The sequence below is a fragment of the Vitis riparia genome, chromosome 18, assembly GCF_004353265.1.
Source record: "Vitis riparia cultivar Riparia Gloire de Montpellier isolate 1030 chromosome 18, EGFV_Vit.rip_1.0, whole genome shotgun sequence".
NCBI lineage: Eukaryota > Viridiplantae > Streptophyta > Magnoliopsida > Vitales > Vitaceae > Vitis > Vitis riparia.
Genome location: NC_048448.1, coordinates 10059325 through 10071489, shown reverse-complemented (window position 1 = coordinate 10071489; position 12165 = coordinate 10059325). Strand labels below are relative to the sequence as shown.

The 12165-nt window shown below is 34.7% G+C and overlaps 2 protein-coding genes across 3 annotated transcripts; both read right to left on the bottom strand.

Moving 5' to 3' along the window:
• Window positions 1-548: 548 nt before the first annotated feature.
• On the bottom strand, window positions 549-4481 carry LOC117907681 (cytochrome P450 CYP82D47-like). 2 transcript variants are annotated; one of them, XM_034821305.1, is made up of 3 exons: window positions 4337-4481; window positions 2018-3046; window positions 549-1345 (listed from the first exon to the last, which is right to left on the bottom strand). In XM_034821305.1, exons 2-3 carry the CDS (start codon window positions 2966-2968, stop codon window positions 719-721), a joined length of 1578 nt encoding a protein of 525 aa, XP_034677196.1. In that variant the 5' UTR covers window positions 2969-3046; window positions 4337-4481; the 3' UTR covers window positions 549-718. The 2 variants fall into 2 exon arrangements, with proteins under 2 accessions (XP_034677196.1, XP_034677198.1); XM_034821307.1 differs by having other exon boundaries at window positions 2018-2980.
• A 2670-nt stretch (window positions 4482-7151) lies between these two features.
• LOC117907679 (cytochrome P450 CYP82D47-like) lies at window positions 7152-9662 on the bottom strand. The gene is made up of 2 exons (XM_034821303.1): window positions 8671-9662; window positions 7152-7963 (listed from the first exon to the last, which is right to left on the bottom strand). The coding sequence occupies exons 1-2, from the start codon at window positions 9622-9624 to the stop codon at window positions 7337-7339; spliced, it is 1581 nt and encodes a 526-aa protein (XP_034677194.1). The 5' UTR covers window positions 9625-9662; the 3' UTR covers window positions 7152-7336.
• Window positions 9663-12165: the final 2503 nt, after the last annotated feature.

Below are 12165 nucleotides of genomic sequence, written 5' to 3'. Positions count from 1 at the left end.
CATGGGTTACAATAATACCTATTCATGTCATTAAGTTATAATAATATGATTTGAAATTAGTCGTAATAATATCATTTCAACCGTCCAAAGATGACTTGCTTCAATAATATTATTTTCGTTCAAATTAAAAAAAAAAATTTGATGTTATAAATAGAAGCAAAATAAACCAACTTAGATTATTGTTAATCAAGTCAAACTAATCATTTTCCTCTTTTGGGTTCAATTCGATTTGATTTTAATGCCCAAAATTGAACTGACCCACCTTGCACATCCCAACTTTTTACAATGAAATGGGAGTTGTAATTTTAGTTTCCATTACTACTTTAATCATGTACAAAAAGGTGGCTGAAATCTATCAAAAGGAGATACCAATTAATCAACTTGGAAACTCATTAAGTCTACTATGCATATATATGGATATGGTGGAGTACATGCTTATTAATTTTTAAATTGTAATGCTATATGCCACTTTTTCTTCTAAATTCTCTTTCATGGAAGAATGAAGAAACATAACAAAAAATTGGGTTATTACTTGTCCACACAAAATAGGTGTCGAAAATATTTTTCATTAAATTCAAGCTAAGACAATATTAAAGGACACACATGAGTAACTACTTTAAAATAATATTGAACTTATGCTACATGTGTGAAATTTATTTTTATTTCACATTTCATAGCACTAGGTTTTTTGAAATAAGTCTCTTAGCAACCTCAAGTTCTACTCATAAAGATCATAAGAAGCCAAGCGTGGGGAGATAAGAACTTCAAGTGGAGTGGATTTGATGTTTGTTAATCCAAAACTCTCGCTCATATCAACCGGTGCATCTGATGGAGTTGAAAGTTGAAATCTATGCAGGAAGTTGGCTAATGTTAAGTGTAGCACTTGAAGGGCAAAAACTGCTCCAGGGCAAATTCTTCTTCCACCACCAAATGGTGTCAACTCAAATTGTTTACCTCTAACATCAACATCTTTGTGGGTGGTGAGGAATCTATCTGGTTGGAACTCCATTGGGTTCAACCATACTCTTGGGTCTGTTTGGATCTTGGTAAGGTTCAATATAAGACGAGTGCCTTTTGAGATATAGTAACCCCCTAAAATAGAATCTTGGATAAATTGACGCGGTCCTGAAAGTGGGGCTATTGGATTTATCCTCAATGTCTCTTTAACAATTGCTTGAAGGTAGACCAACTTACTTATATCCATTTCATTTACTAGTCTTTCTTTACCAACATGAGCATCCAATTCTTCTTGGGCTTTTCTTAATACATCTGGATTGTTTAATAAAAGTGAGATGACCCACGTTAAAGTACCAGATGTAGTGTCAGTACCTCCTCCAATCAGAATCTGTGAAATACAAACCATTAACTAATAAAATAAAATTAAAAGTAGTGATAGGATTAAGGGTGGAAAAAAGGCCCCATTTTCTTTCCTTTTTTTTTTTCCAATCAAAATGGGTATGTTTAGCTTGAATATGAAACTCGCGTATAAATATAGCATTTTATAAAAACTCAAGTTGGGCTAAAAAAAATGTAAATCTAGGAAATCCTTTGAAAGGCCCAATTGTCTAACCGACTCTAGAAGCCCACTCAAAGAGGCCTCAAACCATGCGGACTAAGGAACATACTTTCATAATCTACATGTATCTACTTCTAAGAAATCGAAAGCCCTTTTTTGTAAGTTCAAGAGTTCTATGGTTTGACTAATTTTGTTCAAAAAAGTTATGACTTAAAAAAATTAATATGAAGATCAGAAAAACATTTTATATGTATATATAAAAACTCTATTTTGATTTATGCAAAAAGTTATTTTATGTTTGAACTTTTATAATACCATTATTATAATTACCTTTTAAAAATCGCTGCTTTTGATTAGTTTCGACTTGAAACTAAGCAAAAATAAGAAGTTCTTCCAACCCAGGCCCAAGTACTCTTGAGTCTGGACTAAAGATGATAAAGCATGAAATTATGTCTCATTTTTTACTACCATATAAAGATGCTAAAGGAATAATGTGCATACCAGGGCTGTAGCTTTGTTGATGGTATCAGCATCATAATCAGTAGTGTCTCTACCACCCAGAATGGACAGCATCACGTCCATGAAGTCCTGGTTACCATCAGCTTCACCCGAATCTTTTCGCTGCCGGTGTTCCTCTAACCATTCCTGAGCAATACCGTCCAGTTCTTTTGCAGTCTTCTTCATGGCTTTCAGATGTCCACCCACGTCAAGCCATCCAAGAAAAGGAATGGCATCTGACACCACAAAGAGTCCCCACAAACGAAAGAATTCCCTAATCGCTTTCCGGCACTGCTGGGCCTCTTTCTCTTTACTTTCGCCTGTATAACTGAAATATCGTTTTCCAGCAACCATCATAAGAATCACGTTCAGAGTCAAGTGCCCAAACCATTCCTTCATGTCCACCAAAACAACGCCCGCTTCGTTTTTCTTCTCTGCCCAAAGCTTGTATAGTTCCTTCATGCATGTCTCCACCTCTGAGATTCGGACATTCTTCAGCAATTCTAGCCGGCGATTCGAGAGTAGCTCTAGAGTAGCTATCTTACGCACTTCACGCCAGTATGCACCGTGAGGAGAGAAAGCAAACATGGCATAGTTATATCCCAAATATTTGGCGGCCTCAACCTCAGGACGGGAGGCCAGAGCCAGGTCATGGGTGGTGAAGCATTCCTTGGCCATCTCCCAACTATTCACCACCACAGCTCTTTTTAATCCCAGCCGGATGCTGAATACTGGTCCATACTTGTCGGCCATGGTTCCAAAAAGTAAGTGAGGCAAATTCTTAGATCCACCTAACAGGTGCAGGTGACCTATTATGGGCCATGCACCAGAAGCTTCAGGTGCCATTCTGCTCTTACCAGCTCCAGTCCTCCATAATAACAGGTGGTATGAGAGGACGAGTATTGCAAACGCTCCAACCATGACAGGGTTTAGGCATTGGAGAAGAAAATCCATTATAGTCACACCCTATTCAAGGCAACTCAGAATCCGACTAGTGATATCAGGTCAAAGGGTTGACGTTAAATGTTATTCCTATCCAATTTGACGGTCAATGATTTTAGTTGAATAGATCAATATATAATCCCAAATTAACCCAAATATCTACATAAATCTAAGTAAAAAATATTTTACAAAATAACAAAATATAATTTAAATTACAAAAATTCATGTAACTACATGCCAAAAAGGTAATATAAATTAAAGCCATTTGGGTAACTAATGGGTTCAAAGGTACAACCCATTGAGGGGTTTAAATGGGTTTAGGTTTTGCCAAAAAGCCATTAAAATGTAAGGCTGGGCTTATTGGGCTTTCACTTGGACCCTATGAAAAAGAGGAGGGGGAGGTTGGACTATTTGGATGAAAGGAAAAATGGGGGGAAGACTGGAGCTGGAATTTAGCCATGCAGTTCATGAAAAACCGCCCGATTCATCGGTCCAATCGCCAATAGCGGTTTATCCAATAATTCTAAACTTACAAAATAAATAAACCATTTCAATCTCTAATAATATATTTAAACATACCATTGATGTCATTCAAGTATTTAATACATGTCCTTCCAAATGAAAACATGGTGCAAATGCTTACATTCAATAAGGTAACACACTATTGTTTTTGGGTTTTCACTTAATGATATGCATCTATACCAAAAACACTCTCTATTTGGAGTTTTCACGGGATAAATTTTTGTAATTTTTCACACTAGAAATCTCATTTCCTTCTTAATTTATCTTTCAGGTTTTTACTTTTCATCATTATTTTCTTTTTTGTTTTTCATTTTATAAAATCTTTCATCAATTTTTTTTTTCACATAACCATGATGCATATGAAATATAATAAACTTACATGTTATCATGCATAATTTTCTAGGACATAATTTTTATTTACTCCAAACATGATCAATAATTCCAATTACAACACAACAATTTTTCTTCAATTAAATCATCACAAATATAATATATATATATATATATATATATATATATATATATATATATATATTCACAATAATTTACATATCATCAAAACAGAGTCTCAACCCTAATCATATAAATTTTATTTATTCCCAACATATTAAATAATTTTCAACAATCAACACAACAATTTTTCTTCAATTAAATCATTGCAAACATAAAAATTTTAAAAATAAAATCATAATAATATGTAAATTATAAAATAATAATAATAATAACCTTAACAATAATCATATTTCAAATAACATAAAGAAAACACAAATAAAACATATTTATCTTCCACTAAAAAAATTCATAATATTTTTTCAAGAACAAAATATTAAACAAAGTTGTAGGATTAAACTATCTTACCACAAATCAAAAAATCCAATTATTGAAACTAAAATCGAACTTTGAAGGAATGTTCCTCGCGTCAAAGAAAATTTTCTCCTTGACTTTCATGCAAAACATAACTCGTTTTGCTCGTCATACGATCGAACGCCCAAAGATTTGCAGCACCTCCCCGTTCTCCTTTTTTTTTTTTTTTTTCCGCCTACTCTTCTCTCTATCCGCCTCTCCTCATCTCTCTCTTTTATATTATTCTTTCTTATAGCCACAAGACAACTTTCTTTCCTTTTTATTATTTGTCATTTTATTATTATTATTCAAGCATATTTTCAATATGTTGCATTTTAAAAAATTAATTTTAAATTTATCGTAATTTTATAAAAAAAAATCCCAGGAAGCTGTGACCCTAAGAGGAGGTGACCGATTATTGGCCATGCACCAGCAGCTTTTGGGTGTATTCTTATCTTACCAGCTCTGGAGCTCCATAATAATATATGGTAGCTAGGAGACAAAAAGTATGTCAAGCAATCCCACCGGGTAACATTTAGATATTGAAACAGACTGCTGGGCCGCTGGCAAGTGGCACCCCATCAATTTGTGCTTTTTCGAACAGGCCGTAAAGGGATGGCCCGTAGGCTTGACTTTAAGATCCTTGCAAATCTGTTTGCATGTGCTAAATATCGTATTGGTTAGTTTTATACAGGAATCAGCACTTCTTCTGATAATGATTGGTAAATGATCCTCCATAATCTTTGAAATTATGAAATATGTAGTGACCAGTTAGAGAATTCCCATTCAAAGGGGCCACCTTGCCAAAAGGATCTTCTATGATTTTTTGAAATGACACAAATTATATATAATATTTAGACCGGATCGTGCTAGCGTATATTAAATTTTTATGATTTTATATTTAAAGAAAAGTTTAGTTTCATTCACCTCTTCGAAAATTTCATATAAATATATCGGACAACTATTATTTTAAATTAAAAGATATACATGTAAAAAAAAAGAAGGAAAAAAAAGGGATATTTAATAAAATTTCAAGTTAATAATGGATGGGTAAATTTAACTCCAATATTAGAAAAAATAAATGAAATTATCCCTATATTTAATCAATGATGGAGATCATGGTCAAAGTTATTAAGATTAAAGTAAAGTTTATTATAAAGTAATAGTAAAATTTTTATATAATTGGGAATCGAATTTGATTTTTAAAAATAAAAAGACTATATATTATTTGTTCTGATGAAGAGGAGGGAAGAAGAGAAGGGGAAAAAATGGTGATAAATAGACCAAACAAAGAAATAATTATGATGCTACATTCCTTAAGGCTAACCAAATAATATATAATGTTATACTTTATTGGCATGGACAATACTTTAGTTTATTGTACATCATTTTTAGTCCAACCTATGTTTAATACAGTCCCAAATCTTATCATAGATTGATTGAATCTAACTCTATACGTCTTTAAACCAAGACTAGCTAGGTCGACTTTGACCTCTTCATTTCAATGTTTTAGTTGTAAATACTATAAGAAGATAAGTCCGGAGAAATGAGAACTTCAAGTGAGGTAGATTTCATGTTTGTAAGTCTAAGGCCTCTTGCATGTCAACCTGTTCATTGATGGAGTTGAAAAGTCAAATGCATGTAAGAAACTAGCTAATGTTAAATATAATATTTGAAGACCAAAAGCAATTCCTGAACATGCTCTTCGACCAGCTCCAAATGAAATAAATTCAAAATGTTTTCTCCAATCATCAACATTCTTATGGGTGATGAGAAACCTCTCTGGTTGGAATTCTGTTGGATCTGACCAAATTCTTGGATCCTTTTAGATCTTTGAAAGGTTCATTATTAAACAGGTGCCTTTAGAGACATGGTATCCATCCAAGGTGCAATCCTTAGTAAATTGGCATAGTCCACCAAGTGGTCTTAGTGGATATAACCGTAATGTCTCTTTAACAATGGCTTGAAAATAGACCAACTTACTTATATCTTGTTCATTCATTAATCTTTCCCTGCTAACTTGGATATCTAATTCTTCTTGAGCCTTTTTTAAGATGCCGTGGTTGTTTAGTAAAAGAGAGAGTGCCCATGTTAAAGAGACAACAGTTGTGTTGCTACCTCAGACAATTAGAGCCTGCAAAACCCAAAATCGAACAACTCAAAATTATGCAAGTGAGACACCAAATTATTTGTTTGATAGCATCTAATGGAACTCTCTAGAGACACTATTGAACAATATGGTCTTGTACCAAAATAATAGCATTTTTTTCCCATTTTGGATAATTTCCAAATCAGCCATACGATATATATCATCTTTTTACAAGATTGTTCAAATCTCTTATTCAAGTGAACATAATTAACTTATAATTTCCAAAACGTAGATAACCCTTATTGCTAATAAAAATATAATTTGGAAAATCAATTCAAGGAAAGTATATATTATGCAACATGCTCGAAAATAAATTACAAAGTAGCTTTTAAAAACATTACATTTAGATTTCTCTGGAAGCATGTCTCAGTTTGTTTGAGATGTTCTCAAAGGATAATTTTTAAAAATTAATTACTTAAGCAGTATATATTTGTATCTGTATACTTTTGTTTTTAGTTAAAAATAAATTTTAAAATTTATTTAAATTGTATGATTAATTATTGCAATTTAATTAAGAAAAGAAGAAAGTGAATATGCATCAATTAAAACATATAAACAAAAGAAAAATTGTCTATGGCAAAGAAGCTAGTTGTAAGCCCCTTAGCCACTTGACTCAAATTTGGAGAAAAGGGCCTCATGGGTAGGCCTTGCACACATGAGAGCCTAGACGGAGAGCAAGGATAACCAAATAATATATAAAGTTATACTTTATTGACATAAATAGTACTTTAGTTTATTATACATCATTCTTAGTCCAACCTACTTTTAATACAATCCCAAATCTTGTCATAGATTGATTGAACCTAACTCCATATGTCTTTAAACCAAGACTAGCAAGACCGACTTGACCTCTTCGTTTCAATGTTTTAATTGTAAAGACTACAAGAAGATAAGCGTGGAGAAATGAGAACTTCAAGTGGGGTAGATTTCATGTTTGTAAGTCCAAGGCTCTCGCGCATATCGACCTGTTCATTTGATGGAGTTGAAAATTCAAACGCATGTAAGAAACTAGCCAATGTTAAATGTAATATTTGAAGACCAAAAGTTATTCCTGGACATGCTCTTCGACCAGCTCCAAATGGTATAAATTCAAAATGTTTTCCTCGAGGATCAACATCTTTATGGGTGGTGAGAAACCTCTCTGGTTGGAATTCTGTCGGATTTGACCAAATTCTTGGATCCTTTTGGATCTTCGAAAGGTTCATTATTAAACGGGTGCCTTTAGAGACATGGTATCCACCTAAGGTGCAATCCTCGGTAAATTGGCGTAGTCCTCCAAATGGTCCTGGTGGATATAACCGTAATGTCTCTTTAACAATGGCTTGGAGATAGACCAACTTACCTATATCTTGTTCATTCACTAATCTTTCCTTACCAACTTGGATGTCTAATTCTTGTTGAGCTTTTTTTAAGGTGTCACGGTTGTTTAGTACAAGAGAGAGTGCCCATGTTAGAGAGACAACAGTTGTGTCGCTACCTCCGGAGATTAGAGTCTGCAAAACCCAAAATCCAATAACTCAAAATTATGCAAGTGAGACACCAAATTAATTGTTTGATAGCATCTAATGGAACTTTCTAGAGACACCAATTAATAATATGGTCTTGTACCAAAATAATAGTATTTTTTTCCATTTCCCTTTATGATAATTTCTAAATCAACCATCCACTTAAACGATATACATCATCTTTTTACAAGATTATTCAAATCTCTTATTCAAGTGAACATAATTAACTTATAATTTTCAATATCACTTATTCTTTGCAAGGGAAATTAAAGATAACTTCTAAAACGTAGATAACCCTTTCTTGTTGACAAAAATAAAATTTAGAAAATCAATTCAAGGAAAGCATATATTATGCAACATGCTCGAAAATAAAATTATAAAGTAGCTTTTAAAATCATTATATTTAGATTTCCCTTGAAGCATGTCTCAGCTTGGCGGAGGTGTTCTGAAAGGATAATTTTTAAAAATTAATTGCTTAAACAGTATATATTTGTATATGTATACTTTTGTTTTTAGTTAAAAATAAATTTTAAAATTTATTTAAATTGTATGTTTAATTATTGCAATTTAATTAAGAGAAGAAGAAAGTGAATATGCATCAATTAAAACATATAAACAAAAGAAAAACTGTCTGTGGAAAAGAAGATAATATGCAAATATAAATGGTACGTGGGTGTTTCATTAATAACTCATACCAGGCATGTGGCTTTATTGATGGTATCAGCGTCGTAACCACCAAGGTTTTTGCCATCAAGAACTGACTGCATCACATCCATGAAGTCTTGCGTACTATTATCATTACCGGAGTCTTTCCTCCGACGGTGCTCCTCTAACCATTCTTGAGCGATACTGTCCATTTCCAATGCTGTCTTCTTTAGGGTTTTCTCATATCTCCCCCAGTCGAGCCATCCAAGAAATGGAATAGCGTCCGCCACCGCAAAGAGCCCTGACAAATGAAAGAATTCCCTGAACACTCTCCGGCACCTCTGCGCCTGTTTATTAGCACTTGCATCTGAAGCACTGAAATAACGCTTCCCTGCCACCATCCTAAGAATTACGTTCAGAGTCAAGTCTCCAAACCACTGCTTCATCTCCACCGAGACAAGGCCCGATTCATTTTTTTTCTCTGCCCAGAGCTTGTATAGCTCTTTTATGGATGTCACCACTTCTGAAGCTCGGATGTCCTTCAGCAGCTCTAAGCGGCTGTTAGAGAGTAGCTCTAGGCTGATTATCTTGCGCATTTCACGCCAGTAAGAACCGTATGGAGAGAAACCAAACATGGCGTAGTTGTAGCCCAAATGTTTTGAGGCTAAAAGTTCGGGACGCGAGGATGAAACCTGGTCATTGGCGGTCGAGCATTCTTTAGCCATCTCCCAAGAACTTACCACCAAAGCTCGATGCAACCCAATCCGAATTGTGAAGACCGGTCCATATTTGTCGGCCATGTTTCCCAAGGTTATGTGGGGAAGCTGATGAGAACCACCAGCTAACAGGTGTAGGTGACCGATTATGGGCCATGCAGCAGCAGCTTCTGGTGCTATTTTTTTGTTACCAGCTCTAGACCTCCATAATAATAGACAGTAGGAAAGGAAAAGTGTGGCAAAGACTCCGACCGTGGTTATGTTTAGGTATTGGAGAAGGAAGTACATGGCTAGCTTCTTCTGCTCAAAGGATCACTGTAGTTAAGCGGTGGATATATAGTTTTTCTCTTTGAGCACTAATGTGTATATATGGACTCAATTCCTTTGGAACATGTACTTGTTTTTTATCAGCATTTAGTACTCGGGGCATGGTCCAGTAGGGTTGTCTTTCATGATAGGTTCAATGTTATTTTCCAATGTAATAATCGATCAGCTTTATTTAGTATAATCCACTACTAAAGTGGCTGCCCTCTTTTGATCCTTAGCATATCAAAGTCATCTTGATTCCACAGTATATATTTATAATTATAGAATAATATAATGGTTACTTTCAACATAGAAATTAAGATAAAGTTGGGCCACCGCATTACTTTTATCAAATAGAATCATCAGTCGCATACTGATCAAGATTGGTTAAGATACACTGAATCCAATTTTGATAAAGTTCTTCGTACAGGCAGTTAAACAATCGCTAGAATTAATTATTCCCTAAAATGGTCTGCGGATGAGGATCATCGTGTTCAGATCAATGAAATTTGAGCTAATGGGTTCTAGGTACTGTGTTCAAACCATTTGTTGTATCACTGTGATACAGCGAATGCTGATATCACGCTCGGAAAACTTCTCAGTAAAACCTCTCTAGTCTCATAATAATGACAAATTCTTTGGCCTACTTTTGTCGTTATTGCTGTCGCAACTTGAGGCTTTACAAACAAGGGGACAATTTTTCTTGTAGAAAATCCTTTCTTTCAGTCAAGCACGGAAGTACCTCTTCCCACACAAGAAGCAAACTTTAGCTTTGTTTCCTAGCTTTCTTGCATGTGATGACATCCGGCTGGCTCTCAGCAAAATATGGGCCCTAGGCATAAATTTGAGATAAACGTAGTTTTTTAACTTTATTATATTAATATAAATTATGAGTCTATATTTAAAATTTTATGTTCATATAAGATATTTTAAATTAATAATTGTCATGTCTATCTCAAATTCATTAATATAATTTAATTATATCATTTTGATTAGTTCCATGCATGATAATTCATGAGTCATAATCAATAATCCAAAACAATATTAAATCACATATAAAAAGCAAGATATAAGTTAAAAATCATTGTATTATTTCAACCTCTATGGACACTGAAAGCATGTGTATATAAATCATAGTGAGATTCCATTAATTTTGAAAGAAATGTTTACCTAACTTTAAAAGAAACGTTCACATCTTAGGCCCTATACTATAAATATAGGGAAAACTGTGTTTTGGCCCGCCCATTTGGGCCTAATAGCTTTTTCATAACCCAACTTTCCATAACCCAAAATATGTCTACTGTTGCCCAAAAAAATATCTCTTTCATGCACTATCCACTGTTTTATAATTTCATTTCCAAAATTACCCCTCCAGCCTTCCATGTCAGCAGCCATCTCCCTCTCCATGTCACCACGGGAAGTTGTGCTTTTAAGCACCCATGGTTATCATACCCATACGAGCCTATATCATCTTGAACAACCTGAAGATTTCTTGGTGGAGAAGACTACATGCTGCAGGTGGCCTCATATGCTTGGATTTGGGTGTCTTGGTGAGAGGGAAAGAACCCTGGTTGATTCCTGATTGAAATGGGTCAGATCTAGGAACAATGATCTTCAATGGCGGGTTCGCCCCTTAACATGCCTGCACAAAGCATTTGAAGGTGTGTTGGTTTTGTTGGTGAAATCTAACTTTTCTCCCCTCTTCTTGAGTTGTACTTCAATTATAAATTTGGAAAAACTAACAAAGAGAGATTCTAAGAATGAATTAAAAAAAATGACCTTATATCTGTTAGGGTGCCCTGCAACTACTCCCCAATGGGCTGAGAGACACTATGTAAAAAAGAGAAATCAAAATCCTGACCTTATAAGTAATTTAATCATGGTAATGAACAAGAAGTAAAAAGGATGATTTGAAGCTCCAAACTTCACTTGAATTTCCTTACAAGACCAAGGAACAGATACTTCAAATTTAAAGCTAAGATGATGATGAGCCAATTATGGAATTTTTCTTCATCCACTTGTGGGATTATCAATGAATTTACAGAAAATGGGTCTGGTTTACCTGTGACCTACCTCTTTACCAATCTAATCATTGTTTTGAAATTCAAATGGAATGGTTTCTTGGGACTGTAGCTTAGGTACTACCTTAAGGGCCCTTAGGTACTACCTTAGTGGCCTTGAGGTACTACCTTAAGGGACCCTAGGTACTACCTTAAGGTAAACTTGCACTCAACCACTCCAAAGCCTCGAGTCTTCCTTGGTGACCCTTAGACCATCCAATTATGTGGTTCTCTTCATTCCTCAAGTGCTCCACCAATGGTTTCTTGGGACTGTAGCTTAGGTACTACCTTAAGGGCCCTTAGGTACTACCTTAGTGGCCTTGAGGTACTACCTTAAGGGACCCTAGGTACTACCTTAAGGTAAACTTGCACTCAACCACTCCAAAGCCTCGAGTCTTCCTTGGTGACCCTTAGACCATCCAATTATGTGGTTCTCTTCATTCCTCAAGTGCTCCACCAATGG

Bases quoted from the DNA above. Each gene is read 5' to 3' on its own strand.
- LOC117907681 (XM_034821305.1), bottom strand. From the start codon at position 2,968: ATGGATTTTCTTCTCCAATGCCTAAACCCTGTCATGGTTGGAGCGTTT. The intron at 1,346-2,017 runs GTATGCACATTA...TGTATTTCACAG, and splicing joins TCAACAAAGCTACAGCCCTG to ATTCTGATTGGAGGAGGTAC.
- LOC117907679 (XM_034821303.1), bottom strand. From the start codon at position 9,624: ATGTACTTCCTTCTCCAATACCTAAACATAACCACGGTCGGAGTCTTT. The intron at 7,964-8,670 runs GTATGAGTTATT...TGGGTTTTGCAG, and splicing joins TCAATAAAGCCACATGCCTG to ACTCTAATCTCCGGAGGTAG.